Source organism: Lissotriton helveticus, chromosome 4_1 (assembly GCF_964261635.1).
Source record: "Lissotriton helveticus chromosome 4_1, aLisHel1.1, whole genome shotgun sequence".
Lineage (NCBI taxonomy): Eukaryota > Metazoa > Chordata > Amphibia > Caudata > Salamandridae > Lissotriton > Lissotriton helveticus.
Genome location: NC_136063.1, coordinates 832,422,232 through 832,446,631, shown reverse-complemented (window position 1 = coordinate 832,446,631; position 24,400 = coordinate 832,422,232). Strand labels below are relative to the sequence as shown.

Here is a 24,400-nt window from a genome sequence, read left to right as displayed (position 1 = left end):
GAATTTTATACAACATTGTATTTGGACTACAGCTCCCGCCTGAGAAGCCACATTCCGGGAAGACTGTAGACTATATATAGATCAGCTTGAGGCCTTAAACCACAAACAAATCTTAGAAGGGCTGAATAAGGAATTTAGGGCCTGATCTAGTAAGGGTTTTCCCGTTAGCGAACTGGAAAAAGCCTTTTGGGATGTATCATCCCAAAAGGCCATTGCAAAATAAGGAATCATTCCCTATTTTGAGAATGCATTTAAGGAATCGCAAATTGCGATTCCTTAAATGCAATTCTGAAAGCAGCCAAAATGTGCGATTTGGCCTTAAGAAATCGCAAATTACCACTAACTTCAAGTTGGTGGTAATTTGCGATTTCCTAGAAAAATGCACTTTTTTTGCATTTTTAAAGTGCTATGTGGCGCACCTACATGCCCCTAGGGCATGTATGTGCGCCACATGTGCACACATGCATATTTCAAGGGTGCAACATGGTGTCCTTTTGTCACCCTTGCACCCTTGAAATTGCATTCGCAATTTGCGAGTACCTACTGGGTACTCACAAATTGCGAATGTCTTCCCATTAATTCATATGGGCCTCTAGGCCCATAGGAATGAATGGGAAGGTATTCCTTAATTGCAAATCACAATTTGCGATTCACAATTATGGAATATGTAGGAATCGCAATTATTATTGCAAAACCTACATATATTGCATTTTGCGAGTCCTTAATAGCAAATCAGTAAAATTTGCTAATAAGGACTCGCAAACTGCAATGATGATACATCTGCACCTTAGACAGGTTTGGGAATATAAAGCAGGAGAGCAAGAGAGTAAAAAAATAAGGAAAACACTCAGGGTTCAAAAGTCAACATACTGACATTTACATTGTAAAATATGCTATCAGTAATAATGTAAGGGTATTTTGTTTTTACAAAAAAGGCAGCCAATGTTCCTCTGCACAATCTAATAAAACTCAGGGGCACTTACTATGAAATAACACCAAGAGTAAATGTGTGTTGTATAGTGTGAAGGTAGGTTGGGATGTGGTACTTGTACCAATCTCAGGTCAAACTTGTTGGGACTTATGGTTATCTGGGGTCACTCTCCATTCATCATCAGGCTTACCTCTGTTAGATCTGGATAAGTATATTACAACAAACACATATGCTTGTAGTATAACTAAAATTGCAAGGCTAGCTGCATTTCCACCTTAAATGTTTATAATATAACGTTTTACAATAAGCCTTTGGTTTCCACATAACATTATGATTCAATATTTCATGCAGATCAAAGACAATATTATTGGTAACCTAGTGACTTATAATGCTTTAACGGATAACTGAAAGTACAATTATCAAACTTGTCTTTTAAACCTCAGGAACATACCTTCAGCATTTATACTCAGCTTTGAATTTGCTCCTGGCTCGGCGTATGGATCATTTCCTGCCATCGGTACCAGGCAGTCTGTGTAGAAATAACCAACTTTCACCATCTTCATTGTAGATATAATGAGGTCCACTGTAAGCTGGCCAACATTCCCCACAGACACAGCTGGCTGAAATGGCGAAAATTTTAAAAGTGAATTGACTCAAGACAGTCTTGCTGATTTTTGATTTTAACACATGCCCCTCAAAAAGAGTTGCAACATCTAGTAACATTTGTGCGCTCCGCTGTCCAGGAAAACAAATATGAATAAAGATTGAAGACAGAATGCATATTACCAAAGCATTCAATATAATTCCCTTTATTTCAAGTCTTGGCACTATATACATTGGCATTTACATTTACATATATATTCAGTGTTAAATCTTGTCAAATACCTACTGCTTATCATGTTCCTACTGATGTTCCCCATCACCCCTCCACTCGCCTAAATAAAAACAATAACAGGGGGGAAAAAACTGTTGGTGGTGACATGTTCTCTTATGCAAGATCAATTCGGAAGTGGATCCTCCTGAGGTAATTGGTGAGATTTTTAAATTGGGGGTACAGGGGTTCCGTTCACACAAGACTTCCCCACTTTCAAACAGCGTTTAAAGACTATCTTGCCTTTGAAATACTTTAGCCCATTATATTCACAACGATGGCCCTTCTTTCTTCTACAAAAGAACAAATGATGGACGGAACGCTGAACAAAACAAACATTCAACCCCAGTCACAGATTTGGGTTTAATCCATTGAATTTTTTTGCTCACTGCGCCACCCCTGTTTGGACCCAGCCATATGAAAATCAGTCTTGAGTCTGCTCTCCATGGGAACAGTCCAACCCGAACTGCCAGGCCAAGTCCTCCCTGGACCAGAAACAAGCACCCCGGGACTGCTTTTGGGGTAATGTTTGATTGGTCTGCATTCCTTTCATCATTTGGGTGTTTTTTGCTTCTTTCTTCTACAGCCATTTTACTGGAATTAATTTCCAAAAGTTTATTCAAGCAAACTCTTCATTCAATAACCCTAAACCTTCCTTAAGGTTAATTAGGGCCTAGCAAATATTAGACCTTTACGCTTTACCTTGCAAATATATAAATCACTTAAACGGATCTGTTATTAATGTCACTTGCTGCCACTATTCCATTAACTACTTGTTTTTTAAGCACGTCGGATCACGTTGAGGCTGTCTGTATAAATAGATAACTACATTCGCGAAGCTGAAGAATAAACGTTCTATTGTAATCGTCCTCTGAGAAGAAATAAGCACCGTAATACCTACTGGCAAGCAACACCATCAAATATGCAAAAACGAATACATTAAATCATACCTTAATTATCAATCTATATTACTTTTGCAATGCCTAAAACTAACAACATAACATCAAGGATAATGTACTTGAATTACCAGTATTAAAGTGCAATCGCGAAAATGCGGTGGAGATAGGCCAGCACAAGGAACAAACATCGTGTTGACTATAGCGAAGTTCCAGCCGAAGCGACAGCACAAGCACAGCAAAAGTCTTCGAAGCTTATCCGACTACTGGCATACTGTACAGTAGACATAGAAAGGGTACTACAAGCACTCTCTGGCGGCCATGTTGGTATAGTCATTACTTCGCGTCTGTGTTCGTTTGCTCTTCACCTTAGTCACGGCCGCACACGCGGTTTAACGGCTAAAAAGCACATTGGCAAAGGCAGCTGGTCCTGTCTGTTCCAAGGTGGAAGAACTCCCTTACTTCTGTTAGGTCACGGTTTATATTTATTGGACTCAACCAGCAAAAAAAAAATGGGGTCCTTCTTTGTACTGCGACTCATGTTGACGTCATATATGCGCTGGACTACTTTTTTGATGCCCTGATCTGTTGGTATAACACTGACCATTTGATAATTAATTATGATGTCCGACTTTCGCCGGTGCCAGTTTGGAGGAGTGGGAATGCCTTGCTTGCTGCGCGAAACGTGACTCCGCAATTTCCCTGTTTGCCTTGGACTCAGGCGGTCCGATGGGCAGCCTCGCGCCGCTCTTTCCGCCAGTGTTTGAAAGCAGTTACTGACAGTCCGTCCCGTTAGCTGCAAAGTTTTCGCAGCCGCAGAATAACTCAGGGAGGATGGCGCTGCACCCGGAGAAAGCGTCGGAACTGCGGCAGATCATCCACAGCCAGCTGCACAAGGCCAGTGGTCCCTTAGGGACAAGAGTGGGAGATTCCTGTCAATCTCAGTTCGTGTGTCTAAAGTTTTACCCAAAAGAAATGCTTCATAAGCTGACACCTGGACCTTCTATGCCAAGTTTTCTGCATGCATAGCTGGGACACTTTTTGTACGGTGTGCCTATGCTTGATGTTAAGATCTTTCATGGGTGACATGCGGTTAAACTGTGTTTTTTAGTTAATAAATAACGCATTAGAACAACAAGTACTAGAGGTGGAGGGGCAGGGTGTTCCATGTTTTCGCAGCGAGGTGTTAGAAGGAGCGTCCTCTGGTGTGGCTGTGACGAATGTGCGGAATATTTGCGAGGTGTGCTGACTATAGGTTCCTGTGTGGCTGTATAGATGGTGGTTCAAGTAGGCAGGTCCTTGGTTATGAAGGTGTTTGTAGGCATGGGGCAGGTGCTTGAACTGGCATCCCTTGTGAACAGGGCGCCTTAAGAGGTCCATCAAGTGTTTTGTAATGTGAGTTCTTTTGGGCAGTTTGAGGATAAGTCTGGCCGCCGGGTTCTGGATCAGCTGTAGTATGCATGAGTTCAGTGGTGGTGCCGGCATAGAGTGCGTTGCCGTAGTCGAGGCGGCTGGTGATGAGGGCCTGGGCTACCGTTTTTCTGGTATTGATGGGAAGCCACTTGAAGATCTTGCAGAACATTGCACTCTTTGAAACAAACATTTATTCCATATTAGCCGCTTCAGTAAGTTGCCCAACATGCAATCGTCTGGCGCGTTTCGGAAAAACGTTATTCTTCAAAGGCTGCACGCTACAAATGTACGCAATTAGCCACCAATAAATACCCTTGTAAAACATCATAGTACTAAAAACTACCAATCCCATAAAACATTGTACTGACTTGATACTCACTGGAGGTCTATGATGTTTTACAAGGGTATTTATTGGTGGTTAATTGTGCACATTTTCTTGCGTGCAGCCTTTGATGGAGGAAGTTTTTCCGAAATGCGTCAGGCAATGTCATGTTGTGCAACTTTCTTGAAGCAGTACCTATGGAATGTTTAATTCAAAGCGTGCACTTCGTCTGGGGGGCAACTCCTTGATGTTTAATACAGCTGGCCCGGCCGTGGAGTGCACCACGACGGGATTTCAGCGGGCTGCAGTTGACTTATTGGGGCAGCATTTTGTGGGTTGAAAGACTAAGTGAAGGAGTTTGCATTTGGATGAGATTTACATAACAATAAAGAAGCGCTGTTAGGCACGTAATGGAATGGCAGCCCACATGGGAAGTACTAAAAACTACCAATCCCGGGGGGGGGGGAGGGTGGTTTGGAGTGCCATCATGGCGGTCGCTCTTTAGCAGAGCTCCACATCGATCCTCTTCTTTCCGTCAGCCATCCACATCTAAGCTTGCCATCAAAGCTGCCCCCGAGGCACTGTCAGCCTCTGAGGTGGCGCGCAGCAGCCGAGGAGTCCCGGGCGTGGAGCCCGTTATGGACCCACTGCACCGAAGGTGACACCGTAGGGCTGCAAAGGCCGCCGTGGCGAGAATACAAGCAAGTGAAGCCTGCGGCGATGAGGCATGCCCGGACCCCGAAGAAGGACTGCGGTGGTGGCCTGCTGGAAGACTCTTGAGAGGGATAGCGTGCGGGGAGGGGCCTAACTGCAGGGCTGGTCGTGAGTCCATGGCAATGAGTGGCAAATTTGAGGCCTACTTTGGCCCCCCCCCCCAAACCCCCCCCACACCCCCCTCTCCAGAGAACTGTAAGGCAAATGGAAGTGGGACCCCCTGAGCCCTGGATGGACGGGTCAGGGGGTCCCCACGTGCTCTTGTAGCCTGTGGAGCTGCAAAGTCTGTGCTGCTCCGGACTCTAGTGACTGTACACACTATTTGAGGAGTGGGCCCGGTGCTTCAACTCGGACCGACTGAGCTGCATCCTTGGCCTGGGTCTTCCCCCGCCCCTCCCCCGTGGGGCCGGAAGGGTGGAGGAGGTCACCTACTGCCCTTGGGACACACCCCGGGTCTGTAATCCAGACGAGATTGCAGGGCAGAGCTGGCCGGTGTATACAGGTTCCTTTGAGGCGCAGAGAGCCCTGCGGTCGAATTCGCTTGTAGGTGAGAGGCGGTGGTGGGAAGCAGCGGATCTGTGTTGCTGGGCCTGCAGTGGTTCCTCCCTCAACACCTTTATCTTTCCGGGGGCCTGGGTCACCTCCCCCCCCCCACCGGCGCATAAACCCCTACTGCATTGGTGCCTCTGCCTACCTGACTTGCATTCGCCCTGCATGGGGAGGGGCCCTGCGGATGGACCTGGGCTGCTTCTGACTCCCTGCTGGAGACATTGAGTTGGCTGTCCAGTCGCAGTGAAGCTCTAAACCCAACATGCAGACTGCTGCTTGGGCTGAAGTGTGGCTGGAGCAGGAGGTTCGTCTCTTCCTCACACAGAAAATCTGACCAGACTGCAGCCTTATTGTCGTCTTGGGCAAGGACAGATCAGCGAGACCAGCTGCCCCTCAGACCCACGTAGAACAGTTCACTATCGGGTCGGAGAATAGTAAACAAGGAAACTCCGGGTTGGGGGCAGGGGGTAGGTAGCTCTCCTACCACGACCTAGCCACAATTCTGCAAGCTATTCAAACATCCCAAGCAGCTGTCAAACAAAATTGGTGAAGTGCTCATGGATGTGTCAAGGACGGACCTCAGAAACGCTACTGTGCGAATCACGAAGGCAGAAACATGAATCTCTGGCGTAGAAGATGAGATCACATCCCTTAAAGCCCAGGTCCACAGTCTTCTCTCGCGCACATCAGAACTGCACATGCATGCAGAAGATGCAGAAAACCGCTCTCAATGCAATAATGTGTGTGTGATTGGAATCCCCAAGGGGACCGATCCCCAGCAAGTAGCAGATTTTCTGGATGTGTGGATTAAATCCTGGATGCCAGCTGACAGTCTCTCCCCCTGGTTCGCGATAGAGCGGGCTCACACGCTTTGACACCAAAACCTCCCCCAGGGGCATCTCCACGGCTTTTGATCACTCGGATCCTAAATTTCAGGGATAGAGATGCAGTTTTGCGAGAGGCACTTGCCAGGCCAGAACTTCATTGTGGAGATGCTAAGGTTCTAAATTTTCCCGATTTACAGACGGGAGGTGCAGCAGAGGCCCATTCCTACACAGAGGTCAAGCAAAAGCTCAGGATGTTGGGCCTCCAATATAATCTTCTGTTTCCAGCCAAGCTCAGAGTGATCCATGCCAACAAATCCTATTTCTTTGAGACTCCAGAGTCCGCATGGACGTGGATCACAGAGGACCGACCCCTTCAAAATACAGTGGAGACCTCATCTTGTGGAGCGGGAGCTAGGAGACCACCTGGACACATGGTAGTACAGAAACCGAACCCACTCAGCAAAAGAAACCAACTCGCCGGGTCACCCTCTTGTTTTCTTGTGGCGCAGGAGGTATCCCCTGTGCCGTCGAGCTGCAACCTGGTTTCTGGAGATGGAGCATACAAAGCAGTTACAGAGCCACTCTTGGTTACAGGCGCTCAAATGCTGGATGCAACACTACAAGATCTTGACCGTTCGTTGACTCCTGCACTATGATATTAATGTAATGGGGTCTGATGTGCTCGGCCATGTTCCTTTTGTATGCAACCTTACTGTTTGATTGCAAGTAGATATTGGTTCTTGAAGAAGGTATCTAGATGAATACAAACCCCCCCCCTGTTGAACGTCATTCATGCCATTCTCTAGTTTCCTCGTTAGGGCGACAGATGCTTCTGGGATAGAAGTGTGGGGTGGGAGTTGGGGTCTGTGGTTCTTTAATTGTGCTACTATTTTCTTGACCTGCCATATGGTTGCTTTTTCTGTTGTGTTTTTTTCCTGGACACTGACACACACGCACCTCTTATATAGCACTATGCACTCGGATTAGTAACAGTTCCTCACTGATGGTCAAGTGGCCCCTCCCTGCTCCTATTGCTACAGGCCTACCATGCCTAGTAACACTTGCATCTTCCCTCCCCCAAGATGACGTCCTTCCACTTAATATCTTGGAATGTTAATGGCCTCGTAGATCGGGTGAAGCGTACTGTGGTCTTGTGCTATGCTCATTGCTTTCACCCAGTGGTCCTTTTGCTCCAGGAGACTCATCTCATGGGGAATCACTGCCCAATCTTGGTGCTAGAGTTAAAAAAATATATATATATTTTACAGAGTTTTATATAGCGCGAACTTCACCCTAATCGGGTATCAGAGTGCTTTACATATCACCAGTTGCATTACATGAAGACACATTCATTTTTGTTAGGCACAGGAAGATTAAGTGATTTGCCCAGAATCACAGGATTTTCAGTGTCATTGCTGAGACTCAAACCCAGTTCCCGAAATTCGAGGTTGACCGCCCTATCCGTTAGGCCTACTCCTCTCCCCAGGTTATGGCAGGGTCTTCCATGCGGGCTACTCGAGGGGCGTGGCGGTTGTGTTGTGGCATTCCTTTCCCCTGGTGGTCATCCGGAAAACACCTGACCCACAGGACCGCTTCCTCGCTATCACTGGAACACTTGAGTGCTACACAGTTAATATAGTGTGTTTGCGCCCCTTCTGCAGCTCACGCTGTGTTCCTTCATGACCTAAGACTCTACTAGACCTACCGCAGTGATTGACTGCCACAGGGGGAGGCTTTAATGTGGTCCCGGTCCCTGCGTACGATACAACCGGACCACCTCTCTGGGTCGCGGCACAATTGTGCCCAAAGACTCTGACTGGGTTTTGGCCCTGGGTCTCTGAGATGCGTGGAGGACATGACACCCACGAGTCTGACAATGCACACACACCTCTGCCGTACACCACTCTCACTCATGCATAGACCTCATTTTCTTACCAGCGCCTGACTGGTGTAATATTAGACATGTTCAGATACTGGCCCGTGGTATTTCCTACCACGCCCCGGTTCTTCCTCATCTGGTCTTCCCCGGGGAGGGAGTGCGGACTCTGTGGTGTCTATATGCCTGGTATTTGCAGGTTTAAGAGTTTGTATGGGCCCTAAGAGAAGAACAACAAACTTATTTCTGAAACAATGAGGGGTCAATTGCCACAGTAGGGACTCTGGGCAGCTAGCGAAGCTACGTTGCGCAGCTTTGCGAAATGATGAATACTTGTGCAGGACTGGGCACGTTCCCTGCGCCTCACCCAGTTAAAGGCGCCTGCCCTCTGCCTGGAGTCCCAGAGGGAGTTAGAGCCTAGTGATGGTTCCTCCCGACATTGGGCCCTGATCTACGAAGACATTTGCCTCCTCTCCCTGGAAGCAGTAAGCATCTGTGGCGGGCCACAATGGTTAGGATTTATGGGTGGGAGGACAAAAATTGGAAAGAACTTTATTGGTTGGCATCCCACCAACACGTAAACAGCTGCCTTTCTGTGGCACGGGTCGAGGGCACGCTTAACATTCGTTCACTGCCAACATGGTCTCTATGACTGTGGACTTGGTATGTCAAATTTGTACCTATATTACTTAGCGTCACACCTGTTGGTCATCCATGACTGGTTCATTGGGGGATGGTCGGATCGGGTCTATCGCTTGGAACTCACCCTTCTGGGGTTCCATCGCATCCTATCTATGTTGTACGGTTCTCCCATTCCTAACTCCATGCCCTTTTGGACCAGGCTGGTCATACAGTGTGGAGTGTTGCCTTACGACATATACACTAGGATGCCAAACTCACGCAGCAAAGGCCTCTTTGGCATGGCACATGGTTGAGGGAGGTGGCATCACTGCAGAGTTTCGGGAGTTGGGATCTCACTGCTGGGAGACGTGTGGTTGGGGACCCAAGTACTCCCCTACCAGGAACCTCAATAATTTTGAATCTTTACTGCACGAAACCCTAAAAGGAATGTGTTACATTCATACGTTCAATTCAGATTCCTAATGCTGTATTCCACAAACAACAAGAAACTGCTGTTTCTTGAGGAACATTTTAATTCTGTTTTTGTTTTACCGAATACATCAATTCTAGCCTACAGATGGAATAGTACAAAAGGAAGAGAAGACGGAAACATTTGAAGTGTGAACTTAGCCATGTTACTAGAGAACCATTTAACTAGGGACAAGTGTCAAGCCTATAAAGCTTTGGAGGAGTTGTATATTACACAACACATTCAGCCTATGTACGGGTGGGTGGAGTTCTTGATATAGTTATATATGCTCCCAATGTTGATCAGGCAAAATTTTACAACTCCCTCTCAGTTTACTCACCTGCTATTGGTGTTTGGGGTTGTGAGGGAGGGTTGACTAGAGCAAGTTGGGGAATGTAGCTTGAGACGTGTTCCATTCTTCGCTGCCTTCTCCTGCTACTTTGAAACTGGTAAAGGCCTGATTGGGAATTCATTTGGACCCTGGTAGACACTTGGCACATAACTAGCCTGGTAGCCTGAGGAATCATTTTAGGTGTATCCTAAAGGCACCTTTTGCTGATATGCCAGGCACACGTTTTCCCAAAATCATAATAAAAATACATACATTTAGATGGCTTGTAGTCAATCCTTTTAAACTATTGGGCTGCTCATTTGTCACTCAAATGATGCTCTCTCCAACCTCAATGCACAGTATAAGACACTGAGTCAGCCTACTTCAGTCTTTGGATACCTTCACATTCAATGGTTGAATTTGCTTGTGCGCAGGTATACATACACCTAAAAATAGTCCCAAATGTTAGACATATGGAGACAATTGTATTTACCAATGACTGCTAGTATCTTTGTATGGTAGGGTGTCATCACTCCTCACAAGCCACACCTCCCTGGACACCACTGTGTGTTTAATTTCCAGAACAGCCTGGGTTTGGTAGGTTTCCCTTAATGGCTACCAAGCCCCCGGGGGTTGGCGGGGGCAGAAAGACTATGCCCATTTTTTTTATCAGGGGTGGGGGCATTGAAACTGTCTAGAGGGCTTAGAATGAGGAATTGTCGATGAGACCAGAGAGGCAGCTAGCAGCACTGTTTAGATGACTTAGAATAAGGAATTACCAACGGTACTAGAGTAGAAGCTAGCTGCACTGTAAATGTAAATGTATAGGCATTTATATAGCGCACTACTTACCCGTAGGGTCCCAAGGCGCTTCGACCGCTGCGAAACCCTTCCTGGCTTCCCTGAGAGATGGTCCCTTAATGGGTATCTCCAGGGTGAGACCAGGCATCCCCGGCGGTCTGGTGGGGCCGTTAGTGAAGATGAGGCAAGCTAATGCCCAGAGTTGCCGAGTGTGAACGCTGATCAGAGTGGGCACCGAGGCGAGAGAATTATCGAGTCCGCTGACCCTGGTCCAGAAACCTGCCGCGCCGGGAATCGAACCCTGTTCGATTCCCGGCGCGGTTTGGAAGACCTAGAATGTGGAATTTCCGACTGGACTAGAGTAGCAGCTAGTAGCATTGTCTAGAGGACTTAGAATGAGGAATTACCACTGTGATCATGAGAAGCAGCTGCAGCACTGTCTAAAGCACGGCTACTCCTAGTACTGCCCGCGGGCCGCCAGCGGCCCGGCAAGCCTTTCATGGCGGCCCGCGGACCTTGAGACATCGTACCCGTGTTTTAAAAAAAACATTTTTAAACAGTGTCTGCGAACACCCCCGCAGCAGCGCAGACTCTAAGAGACTCTGCTACTCTGTGGGGGCCGGCGATTCATTCCATCGATAGTCTGAGTGGGACTGCAGGGGCGATAAGAGGTGAACAAAAGCCTCATTAACATGCAAATGGTAATTTAAAGACCTGTGAAGTGCTCGGGTGCGGCTGTGTGTGCCCGGGAGCTGTCTCAGCCCAGGCTGACACACAGGCAGGGTAAGATGACAGAGGGAGAGGGAGGGAGACGGTGGGAGGTCGAGGGAGGGAGAGAGAGGGTGGGAGGGAGGGAAAGGGAGGGAGACAGAGGAAGAGGAGGGGAAAGGGAGGGAGACAGAGAAATGGAGACAGAGGGAAGAGAAATGGAGACAGAGGGAGATGGAGTAAGGGAAGGGGAGTGAGGGAAGGGGAGTGAGGGAAGAGGAGTGAGGGAAGGGGGCGGGGGAAGTGGGCGAGGGAAGGGGGGGGCGAGGGAAGGGGGGGTGAGGGATGGGGGGGTGAGGGATGGGGGGGTGAGGGATGGGGGGGTGAGGGATGGGGGGTGAGGGAAGGGGGGTGAGGGAAGGGGGGGTGAGGGAAGGGGGGTGAGGGAAGGGGAGTGAGGGAAGGGGAGGAGAGGGAGGGGTGAGTGAGGGAAGGAGAGTGAGGGGAGTGATGGAGGGATTGAGGGAAGGGGAGGGAGGGAAGGAGAGGAAAGGAGAGGGAAGGAGACAGACAGTCAGAGTGAGGGAGAGAGAGGGAGTGAGTCAGTAAGAGAGAGAGTGAGTGAGAGAGAGAGAGAGAGAGAGAGAGAACATGTGTGTATGCCGGGTCTCGTAGCTCAGTGGACGAAGGCGTCCGCTGCAGGGACCTGTGTTCAACCTCATGGTCACAGTTTTTTTTGTTGCTCTAGCCCCGCCCCCTCCTCCACTGACCCCCGCCCCCACCAGTGTGGCCCTATGACACAAACCACACTGGAAATTTGTCCCCTGAGATAAAGTTTGTGAGTACCCATGGTCTAGAGAATTAAGAATGAGGAATTACCATTGGGATCAGAGAAGAAGCTAGCAGCATGACCTAGAGGATTTAAAATGAGGAATTTCCGACTAGACCAGAGAAGCAGCTAGCAGCACCCTCTGGAAAACTTAGAATGAGGAATTCCCGACGGAACTAGAGCAGCAGCTAGCAGCACTGTCTGGAAGACTTAGAATGAGGAATTGCAGACAGGACTAGACTAGCAGCTAGCAGCACTGTCTAGAGGACTTAGAATAAGGAATTACCTCTTGCATCAGAGAAGCAGCTGCAGTGTTGTTTAGAGGACTAAGAATGAGGAATTACCATTGGGACCAAAGAAGCAGCTAGCAGCACTGCCTAGAGAACTGAGAATGAGGAATTACCACTGTGATCAGAGACACTGCTTAGAGGACTAAGAATGAGGAATTGCCACTGGGTCCAAAGAAGCAGCTAGCATCACGGTCTAGAGGACTAAGAATGAGGAATTTCCAACGGGACCAGGGAAGCAGCTAGCAGCAGTGTCTAGAGGACTAAGAATGAGGAATTACCACTGGGAAGTGAGACACAGCTGCCGCACTGCCTAGAGGACTTAAAATGTGGAATTACAGACCGGACCAGAGAAGCAGCTAGCAGCACTGTCTAGAGGACTTATAATGAGGAATAACTGTCTGGACCAGAGTAGCAGCTAGCAACATCTTCTGGAAAACTTAGAATGAGAAATTACCAACATGACCAGAGTAGCAGCTAGCAGCACGGTCTAGAAGCATTAGAATGAGGACTTACCACTGGTACCAGAGAAGCAGCTAGCAGGACTGCCTAGAGGTTTTAGAATGATGAATTACTGATGGGACCAGAGAAGCAGCTAGCAGCATTGCCTCCAGGCTAAGAATGAGGAATTCACTACTGTGACTAGAGACCTAGTTGCAGCATTGCCTAAAAAAATCTGTAATTGTAAAGCGCGAACTACTCACCCATACGGGTCTCAAGGCGCTGGGGGCCGTCGTGGAAATTAAGTGAGCTATTGCCCAGAGTCACATGGTGCTGAGCTGCCGTCGGGGATCGAACAGTGAACCCTGTGCTCCGAAGTCAGCTGCTCTGGCTGCTTCACCACACCTCTCCACACCAGGCTAAGAGGACTTAGAATGAGGAATAAAGTATGGGACTAGAGTAGTACCTAGCAGCACTGTCTAGATTATTTAGAATGAGGAATTACCACTGGGACCTGAGAAATAGTTAGCAGCAGTGTTTAGAGGACTTAGAATGAGGAATTACCTATGGGACCAGTGAAGCAGCTAGCAGCACTGCCTAGAGGACTAAAAATGAGGGATTATCACTGGGACCAGAGAAGCATCTACAGCACTGTCTAGAGGACTAAGGATGAGGAATTTCCAAAGGGACCAGAGAAGCAGCTAACAGCACTGCCTACAGGACTAAGAATAAGGACTTAAACTGTAGGAATTACCTCTTGGAACCTAGAAGCAGCTAGCAGCACTGCCTAGAGTACTAAGAATGAGTAATTGCCTCTTGGAACCTAGAAGCAGCTAGCGGCACTGCCTAGAGGACTAAGAATGAGGAATTGCCTCATGGAACCTAGAAGCAGCTAGCGTCTCTGCCTAGAGGACTAAGAATGAGGAATTACCACTGTGACCAGAGACTTAGCTGCAGCACTGCTTAGAGGACTTTAAATGAGGAATTCCTAGTGGGGCCAGAGTAGTAACTAGCAGCACTGTCTGGAAGACTTAGAAGGAGAAAATACCAATGGGACCAGAGTAGCAGCATGGACTAGGCATTAGAATGAGGACTTACTACTAAAAGCAGTGCAAGGAAACTCCCTTTCAAAACAAGCAACGGCACAAGAAGGACAGCGAGCAAGGAGGCAACAGGTGGCCAGAGGTGGTCAACAAAAAGGAATAATCAGTGATTTCTGCTGGGAGGGAACCAAGCACCCAAAGGCAGGACAGATGTACACTAGTCACCAACCAGAGCAAAGGAATTTCAAAAGGCAGGCTAAACAACCAACCAAAAGCCTTGGGAGTCTTGAAAGCACATAGACTAAATACAGCATGCTTGCAGACAGCTCATGCGCTGTCTAGGCTCGACCTGAAAAGGCTTTGTCAATTTGGAATGCCTCTACATGGGCAATACAAAACAGTGACAGCTGCAATGCCCCTTGCACAAAAGTAAGAATATTAGTAACTAGCTTACCCGTCGCGCGTTGCTGTGATCTCAGAAGAAAGGAAATTTAAGGAAACTTGTTATGATAACATTCAATTTACATTGTGTCATTTTTATCGAAACTTATTCATTTTAATATGGAAATCATTTTAAAGGGTTGTTTTAATTCTGTTTATTTATTCGAGTGCTTGTGGATACAGGGTATTTTTTGTTTTTCCGTCTGGTGCGTACACGAATAAATCGGAAGGTTTTCCGACGTGTGAGCTGGCCACATACAGTTGTCCATGTGAGAAGCACGGATTCTCCAAATCTAGTCCACACACTTGCAGCGATTGTCCTTGTGCTTTGTTGATGGTCATTGCAAAAGCGAGTCGCAACGGAAACTGTTAACGTTGTGTACACGAATAAATCAGAAGGTTTTCTGACGTGTGAGCTGGCCACATACAGTTGTCCATGTGAGAAGCACGGATTCTCCAAATCTAGTCCACACACTTGCAGCGACCGTCCTTGTGCTTTGTTGATGGTCATTGCAAAAGCGAGTCGCACCGTAAACTGTAAACGTTCAGTATTAGAAAGATTATGAGGGCCCTGGGTGGCCGGGGGGCCGATATTTAACACATTTTTTTTTTTTTTGCCAGAAACCTTCGCGGGTGTGTACTCAACAACTTCCCAAAGTTTCATGCCGATCGGATGAATGGTGTAGTAATGCATAAAGGACGAACTGACATACTTTGGTTTTTATATATATATATATATATATATATAATATATATATATATATATATATATATATATATATATATATATATATATATATATATATATAGATATATATATATAGATATGTCTGGCCACATGTTTATCTTTCAAAAATCAGCTTTAAATATATTTTGGAAATTCAGTCATTTGTCTCCAAACATCAGCTTGTGAGTTCTGAAAATACACACATTTTCGTCTTGAATACACAGATCTGGCATTCATACATTAACTCAACAAAGAAAAAGGTTCTAATTTAGTAGGTAGTGATGCATATAGGAGAGCAGATTACAGGTAGATGGAGAGGTACCAGTAACTCACAAGCTATTCATTGGAGAGGAGTGGGTTACAGCGATGCGTATTTACCTAACACACAGACTAAATACAGCACAGATGCCGGCAGCACTAGAACTTCCCCTGTTACAGAGATAATTATTGACACGTATCCATGCTCATGTGATTAACCAGGCTACCTAAACATGTTATTAAAATACAAGCAACAACAGATGTCTATTTACATCAGGTATTTAATTATCACAGTTAAAAATTCAAAACATGTAATAAATACTCTTACTACATTTGTGTTAATCTCTCCATATTAGCTGCTGTCACATGTTTCTTGGAAGTTACTCTGCTTTCTCAAGTTGGCAAAAATAAACAGTTTGCGTTTTTGGTATTTACCTGCTCAGACATTTTAGTTTACTTTCTTGGTCAATTTGTCATCTAATTATGCATCCAGGGCAAGGAAAAGAACCTTTCCATAATTTCTCATCCAAGGTTGTCTTCTTCGAGTTGGCTGTTACTTGTATGGTCCACACAGTTTATTTTTAGCCTGCTCCTAATATGACTGCCCCCTGCAGCTTCTATTTTAAGCTGGGACCACACCTTCTGTTTTAGGAGACTCTTACTTCCATTTCAAATCACACTTATGCTTGTCTTCTTCAAATAATGCTGTGAAAAATGGCATTTGAATTTCAAGGAAATCTTTACTTCAAGAGAAGTCTACGATTCAGTGACTGCTTTTCAGTAGTGTTCAGAGCTACTTTTAGTGTTTAAGTACATTTTTTCAATAATCTGGTAACGGTTATTTTGTTACTCAGTCCAGATTGTGTTGCAGTTTGCTTCATTTTCTCAGACCTACTTTCTGGACGACAGCTCCATGCTTTTCACATGGCTTTGTGATTTCACTCTAAGAGAGCCTTCCTGAGCCTTGGGATCACTGTGGTTCTTAATCCATTTCTTTGCAGTTCGACCGTGTGCTTGGGCATTCGAAATTGATTTTGACACTATGTTGACACTATGTAAGCATCATTGAGTTTGTAAGGGGAATTGTGGTAAAAGTGTGTTCCCAATACCCTTGGTTAGTGTTGATCATTCTTCTAAACCTGTGGTGCTTACTGCTACACATTTTAGGTCGAAGCCTACCAGACAGCACAGCCGTTTAGTTTACTAACGACATCTTGGGGACATTCAGAAAGCTTTCATGGGAATGCATTCCACCCATTGGTTACCACTGGCTTTGTGGTTTGTAACTCACATTTGCTTGCATTGTATTTGCTTGCTGTACTTGTTTTAGATCGTCAGCTTGAGTTCTTCCCTTCCATTACCCAAACCCTATTTACTGTAATCTACCACCATTTCTGGATTTCTGTAAACAGGCCTTTAAATCTTCTTCCTATCTTGTCATATTTGTTGTGCATTCAAAGGCAGAGGTCAAATGTCAAGCTCTGTCGTTCAGGGAGCTTGGTGTTTAGTTTTTTTACTGACTTCAAAGTGAGAGGATTTATGTAACAATCATGCTGGCTACTGCGGGTGTGCTTAAGAAAGGATTTGCAATGCTAATTCTTTTTCTAGCAATCAACACAAATTAAATATCTATAAATTATTTGTTCAGATGTTTCGGAATATTTCAGATTTAGATGAAGTACAATTTGTTGGTTATTTTTAAGTGTTTTTAAGTGTGGTGGAAACACATTTTTTAATACAATCAAAACAATTCAATACACTAGGTGATGGCACTTCCACATATTATCGTTTGTGCATTGTATACTTTTCTCAGTTAAACCTTATGTCTATGCAAATGTAGTGGTCATTTTGATTGAAGATGTGTTGTCTGTAATGGCTTTGCGCTACCATACCATGCATACTCCACTTTACCACACTCCTCTCTACACCACTCCACACTACTCTACACTGCGTCACTGCACTCTACGCCACTTCACTCTTTACTTCTCTACTCTATGCCAATGCACTTTATCCCACAATACTCTACTGTGCACCACTGCACTCTGCACCACTCTATGCCACTCTACTCTGCAACACCGCACTGTATGCCACTACACTCTTCTCTGTTCCACTCCACTCTACACCAGTGCACACTCTGCCAGTCCACTCTATCACTGTACTCTACTATGCAATACTCCACTCTGAAACAATCTACTCTCCGCCACTGCACTCAGATCCACTCCACTCCACATCTCTGCACTCTACGCCAAAGCACTCTACGGCACTTTACTCAAAACCAATGCACTCTATGGCACTGTACTCTACTCCAATCTACGCTGCATCATTGCACTCTACGCCACTATAGTCTACTCTGCAGTACTTTGCACCAATGCACTCTACGCCATTGTATCCTAGGTCACTGCACTCTATGCCCCTCTATTCTGTGCACTACTGCTCTCTACGCCACTCTACTCTCCACCACTGAACTCTACTCTTCTCTGCACCACTGCACTCTAACCCACTGTACTCTACTCTGTACCACTCTATGCTACTTTACAGCACTGTATGCCAAATGCACTGTATGGCAGTACACTATTCTACATCCCTCCACTCTATGCCACTGCACTCTATGCCAATCCAGTCTAAGCCACTCATATCTACTCTGTGCCACTGCACTCAACAACTCTGCATTCTAGTGTGAAACAATCTACTCTGACACTGCACTCTATGCCACTTTACTCCACTCTGCGCCATTCCACTATGTGCCACTTCAATCTACCCATATCCACTCAACCCTATTCTGTGCCACAGCACTCTACACCACTTTACTCAAAACCATACACTGTGCCAATCTACTCCGCACCACTGCACTGTACGCCACTATACTCTACGCCACTCTACTTTACACCATTTCACTCCAAGGCACTTTACTCTGCACCACTGTACGCCACTGCACTCTACACCAGGCTACTCTAATCCTCGCTACTCTAATCCTCACTACTCTAATCCTCTCTACTCTGCACCTGGCACCACTCCCCTCTGCGCCACTGCATTCAATGCCACTCTGCTCTACACCACTTTATGCCACTGCACTGGTCGTCACTAGTCTGTGACGCTGCACTCTACCCTACACCATACTCCTCCACTCAACTTCACTCTACTCTGAGACATTCTTCTCTGCGCCACTGTACTCTTTGTCAACTACTCTGCACCACTGCACTTTACACCACTATAGTTTGCAATGCTCTATGCCACTGCACACTACGCACTCTGTTCTACTCTGTGCCTCTGCTCTCTGCACTAGTCTGCTCTGCAAGATTGCACTTTCCACCACTTAATTTAATACCACTCTACTCTGCGTCACTGCACGCTACGCCACTCTATTCACCTCTACATCACTTTAATGTATGCTATTGCTCTCTGCACCACTCTACCCTGCATCACTCAACACTGCAAAACTCTACTCTGCAAGACTGCACTCTCCGCCACTGAACTCAGCTCCACTCTCCTCTGCACCATTACACTCTACACCATGTCTTGTAGATCCTATAAACCCTAGATAATCTCTGCACGTTTAGACAACATACACTGTAGGATTGGTGTTAGACTGATTCTAGACACCCCCACTGGGTATGTTTCCCTGTGTACCAGCTAGCTCACAGTGCCACTAGAAACCCCTCTTATCAGGGAGAGAATAGTTCCTGGCAACTATCTAAAATGACAACCCTGATCCCTCAGGGCCATGGAAACAGTGTACTGCTTTTCACTCAGTCACTCGTGCTCCCTTAATCTCAGAGAGTTAGACACAATAAACAGTGGGGACGTTTTTCAATAAGTATTTATTGAACAGTCATTATTCTAGTGTAAAATAGGTGCGCTGGAACAACCATAAGACAATAAAAGTAATAAATGATTAGAAGCACTAAGAAAGTAAAAGGATGGTAGATTTCTACCATTTTGCTATAACCATCAATACAGGCAACTATATAAAACACATGACAATAAAATGCGTACTCCTACGATGCTACCCTAACTAGATGTACCTAAGTGTACCTAGCATGTATGTAGATGTTAAGTCAAGAATCCCTCTTCACCCACGAAAGGTGTTTGGAAAAACTCGTTACATCTTTTAGCTAGTTTTCATCAGATCAAGATTTCTTGTATACGTGTGCTAAAGGTCTTTGCTATTTCTGATAGGTTATCATTTGCCTTAATCTGAATTATGGATTTTGTAATCTCAGGTTCAACGAACATTCACCTGTACATCATGTTGTTTGATGTAGTAGGATTCCCATCACTTGTATCCGTTCTCTTACGGAGGTCATGGGGTGTTTCAGAAGTAGAAAAATAAGAGGCCACTCTAAAATATTATTTGTTAGCAAACCATAGCATATCTTACTGGCATATCTGTTACTTTCCTTTTCTCTCCTTAAATTGCAATGTGAGGCAATTACATATCAAAGTCAATCTAAAGTGATCTTTTACAACAATTTTTTTTAAGTATTTGGCAGTCTAGAACGCACCTTGAAAGCTAAACCTGTTTCTGTACATAGATTGTATACCTGGTTGCCAGATTGTCACAGGTTTCTTGGAATAAGCAAAGAATTTTCATATCTCCAATGAGTATAGTAGTCTAATCTGCTTTAGGGGTTTGTATCCTACTTTAGGAGTCCGAATATTCTTAATTACAGTTGCTGCTGTCTGCAGCACTTCCCCCTTCTGTACCTTCTGTACGTCCGCTACGTAAGTAATGCCAAGTTGTGTGATACCAGACGCAAGAGCAGCTTCTAATTGTTTTTCGTGTTAGTGTTTATTTTACTGCACAATTTGTGATGTGAAATTTTAAAACTGTAATATTTGTTGTATGGTATAGTGTACTTTTTTAAGTCTTTGCTCAGGGGTGTGATGACATCCAAAGTTTGCCCTCACACCCCACACCAAAGCTTGTAGCTTCACACAGTATTTGACTAACCACAGTGTCATAGAAGATTTAAAGTGAAAATACCTATTTTAGGCGTACGCTGTGACTTGAAGTTTTGGGCTCTTGAGTGGCTATTTGGAACATTGAAGGCTGCTGATTGTGTGAATACTTTAATAAGACAATAATAATTTTTTTCTATTTTTCAGATGGACGTCCATGGCAAAATCCGTGAAGTTCTGGCAGAGACAATCAGCGAAGAACTAAAGACAGAGAGCCATCATTTATCAGAAGAGGATTTGATGAAGGCGTTGCGTAGACGGGGGATTATTGACGATGTTCTCAAAGAGCTTAGTTTTGTTAAAGTAAATAACCTTTTTTGCCGCAACACCATGATGTGCTTTGTTGTATTTACTGGAAAATAGATACATAGTGTAGCTTCACTTGTTTGGAATCTTTTTTTCTGTCTCTACTCCCATCTGCCTGCTACTTTTTTGCACCCAGCAAGATGGCGGATGTGCGTGTGCCAACAGTTCTGTCAGATATGTGACCGGATCCTGTGTAGAGGAAGAGTGTCTACCCACTGCTTCTGCAGGTGCACAAGTTGCTGATGCCTGAGTGGTGGTATACCAACATAGCATGATTTGTTCAAATGGTCCTGGCGGCGTGAGGGAGAGCACATCGGGATTTAGGAATTCTCTCCAGACTGGATTGAGTGGGGGCAAAGGAGGAGATTTTTTAATTTCTTTTTTTAAAACCCAGAAGAAAGTAGCTGCACTCTAAACATATTCAAAAGTGTCAAATATATTAAATACTCATGATTAAGGAGCTAACGGGGTTTAATGTAAAATCAGTTCATAGGATCATGTTGTCTTCTTTATGGTTAAAAATAAAATATTAATCTGTGGTCCATGAATGTCATTTTCTTGCCATATATGTTCCAGCATCTCTGTTTCAGAAGGATATAAAGTCTGTTGTCTGTCCCTACTGTCCACCTATATTCTATATCCTTTTGGCCTTTTTTTTATTATGCTTTGTATTGCCATTTCCAAATAGACAATGTAGAACAGTACTACCAATACCAGATATAGCAAGTATTGAGTACTTATAGAGTAATAGACTGAGCACAATGGTATTAATCAGTGGATATAAACATGAGCGTATTCAACCCTCTGTGCATACTTCTTTCCTTGCCTACACTTTCTGTGGAAGAACAATGTCAGTTTATGGGGTGTCATTTGAAATGCTTTTGCCCCGACTCCCCAATTTTAATATACTTCTGAGGACATTTCCATCCATTACAAATCGGGTTTCTCCAGAAACGTATTTTCCTTCATTCCTTGTAGCTGTCCATTAAAAGTGGATGAGTATGCATGTGTGAGGGTCAGGCAGGTGTTAGTGTTCCTTCACTGCTTTGCGGTGTCTCTTTTGGGCTAACACCAGACCTGAGTTAACTAAAGATTAGACTTAGCAAGTCAATGTTCTGGCGTATAGGCAATGAATGGCACCTGTTTTGGTGAAGTTGGACATTTTTTATTTGGCTCTCTTTCCCCGTACTTTTCCTTTTCTGTTGTAGTTTTTCCAACTATAACTTTTATAAGAATCTTTTATCTCTATGTGGTTCATTTTCGTACCCTCACTGGGTTTCCATTGTTAATCCAAAGGGTAATTATGTCAACAGGAGTTGGCGTTTTTACTGCTCAATGTCATAATGATTCAATATAGATACAATTTAGTAGCTTCTTCCTTGTTTTATAAACTAATATTTTTGTTCACTCTCACCCTGCTCTTTTGTCTGCCTAACAGCTCTGTTTGTCAGTGCTAGATCTTCCCTTTTAATGTATACGCTGTATCTTTTATTTTATATTTGTGGTTGAAACACCACATTGTAGCCATTTCAGATCTCTCATCCCATGGTAAAGGGATCTTTGATATTGTGAATGTTGTAGTTGAGGCAAGACCTTGTCCCTTAGTCAGACGCATAGCATTGTCCTGATGACTTACTGGTAGGTCAGTGTTTATTGCAGATGATTGGAGATGGTCCATCACTTTGAAGTTCTAACCTCAGATTTCCAACACACACTGACTGTAATTAGTGTACTTGCTGACTAAGAGAAGGGGTTGTCTAACAGAAAACTTGAGATGTGATTCTCTTAAATAATTGAGGGACAAGTGGGCCATTATATGACACAACATCCTATTCATCAAAGGACTTTAGACTGAAAGGTTCTGAAAGAAGGATGGGGAGCACATTAGGAGTTTGAACCCTTATATCCTCCTAGATGACTGGTTTGTGTCCCAGGCAATCTATTTTATGGCCTAGGAAGCCTTCTTTAGGTGATTCCAGTGTGTAGTACCTCTGTAGCCCAATTCCATCCTTTATGCCGCTCTGGTGATACTGCTCTCGCATATGGCTGCCATTTTGTTACAGATGTGGATAATCCTAGGACCCTTGAAAGAACATTAGAGTTGTAGTTCTTTGAGGTGTGATCTACAAGAATGTTGCTCCATCTCCCGGAAAAGACCATCATGGGTCAAAATCTGTTCATTAGAACCAAATTACAGCAAAGTAATTCAGTGAAACAACAGTTTCAGCAACTTAGTTTGCAGTGCTTTCTTAGTTGTAGTGTTTTTCATGCAATATCTTACGTGGTGCAGCCGACTGGTTTAACATTTCATTTGAGACTTTGTTAATTTAACACTCACAAAACCAATCAACTTGCCCTTTGCTATAGATTAACACCACGTGTGAGAAATGCCAGTTACTTATTTTAAACACTTCTACTCTCTGCAAACCTACCTTGTCATTGCTTCCAGGATAGTAGATCTATCCTTCAGTATACAGGGTTCAGAATTGCTGTGTGATTTTGTGGATCCATCAGTGCCTTTCAGCAAAATTGACCTTTATAGAGACTGTTGCCCGCAAACAACATATTCCCTTTTTGGGTGCTATGGATCACACAGATGATATTTTCACATATCACAATTCTTTTCTTTGTGGTCTGCATCAATGTTAACCATCAATTTGAGAAGTTGAAACCATTTAGAAAGGTAGTTACTCCATCAATAGAATGATTAATGTTGAAGAAAATTGCAAAAATCCCTCTCCGAGTCAATTTAGTGTAGTATAAAGATTTACAAAGTGAATTAAAGTCCTGCCCTAGAGGTTTTGTTACCTAACTGAATACTATGATATTACAGTTCTATGCGGAAGTGGTATCCGCAGACGGAGAACCACCTCCCAACAATAAGTAGTAACTTTCTGTTAAAAAGTTAACCCAGTAAAACAGAATTCCCTCCCTTGCATTTTCAATCATTAATCTCTGTTTCTTAGTTTTGGATTGCAATAATTCTGTGTTCGGATTTCACAACAAGTGACAAGTTTTCGCTTTCTACTCCACTTACATTTTTATCCATTAGAACATCTGTTTATCTGAAATACTAAGCAAGGGTTTTTTTAGAAAATTAGGACTAAGGGGGCGCACTGCCTGGGTTAAAACGTTACGAGGTATGTGAGGAGCAAGAGTATCGTTGTGTAGTGCGTAAAGAGCAGACGGCAAAACACCCTTAACCGTCTAACAAGTCAAGAGACAAGACAATTTAACAAAAAATAAGCTCTCGCAACTACATGTGTGTACATCCAAACAAGGTACAATGACCAACAGTAATAAGGAAACGCAGAAGCAGGTTCTTTGGTGTGATTCTTCTTGTTACAGCAAGATGTTTAATTTTCTCCAGACTTAAGAATGATATCAATCGCCGATATCAATCGCCGACACGTGTTTCGTCGTGTACGGTTGAGTCAACACGACTCTTCAGGGCTGGTAATACAAAATAATGTAGGCAAATTGTAATCTAGACATGTAAAACTTGATACTGCATATGGTGACAATAGTGCAACCGACATGCAGTATGACGTGCGTTTGTGTCGCACAAGATAGGTGAAAATTGGTGAAGGTACTTGCATACTCGGGCAAGTGATCGATCTATGATGCTATTGTGCACGTAGTGAGTGAGATGGAATTAAAGACCTTAGTGTGGTCATGATTCACTCGTACACAGTGGTCCTAAACATTAGAGGGTGTCCGTAGTGATGGTGAATAAAACGTGAGATGTAATACATCTTTACTTCTAATACATAAATCTGA

At 44.6% G+C, this 24,400-nt stretch overlaps 2 protein-coding genes across 3 annotated transcripts in view; one reads left to right on the top strand and one right to left on the bottom strand.

Annotated features, from left to right (window-relative positions):
- PSMG2 (proteasome assembly chaperone 2) overlaps positions 1-3,016 on the bottom strand; it is a 56,318-nt gene extending 53,302 nt beyond the window's left edge. Inside the window, exons 1-2 of the mRNA XM_078685697.1 lie at positions 2,830-3,016; positions 1,383-1,551 (exon numbers count right to left, since the gene is read on the bottom strand). Coding sequence (XP_078541823.1) covers positions 1,383-1,551; positions 2,830-2,889 — 229 coding nt within the window. The 5' untranslated portion in view covers positions 2,890-3,016. The remainder of the gene's footprint in view (positions 1-1,382; positions 1,552-2,829) is intronic.
- A 384-nt stretch (positions 3,017-3,400) lies between these two features.
- The window catches only part of CEP76 (centrosomal protein 76), a 320,940-nt gene continuing 299,940 nt past the window's right edge, over positions 3,401-24,400 (top strand). Inside the window, exons 1-2 of one of the 2 annotated variants that reach the window (XM_078687484.1) lie at positions 3,401-3,595; positions 20,462-20,617. In XM_078687484.1, the coding sequence (XP_078543610.1) occupies positions 3,533-3,595; positions 20,462-20,617 (219 nt within the window). In that variant the 5' untranslated portion in view covers positions 3,401-3,532. The remainder of the gene's footprint in view (positions 3,596-20,461; positions 20,618-24,400) is intronic. The other variant, XM_078687483.1, reaches the window with a different exon arrangement.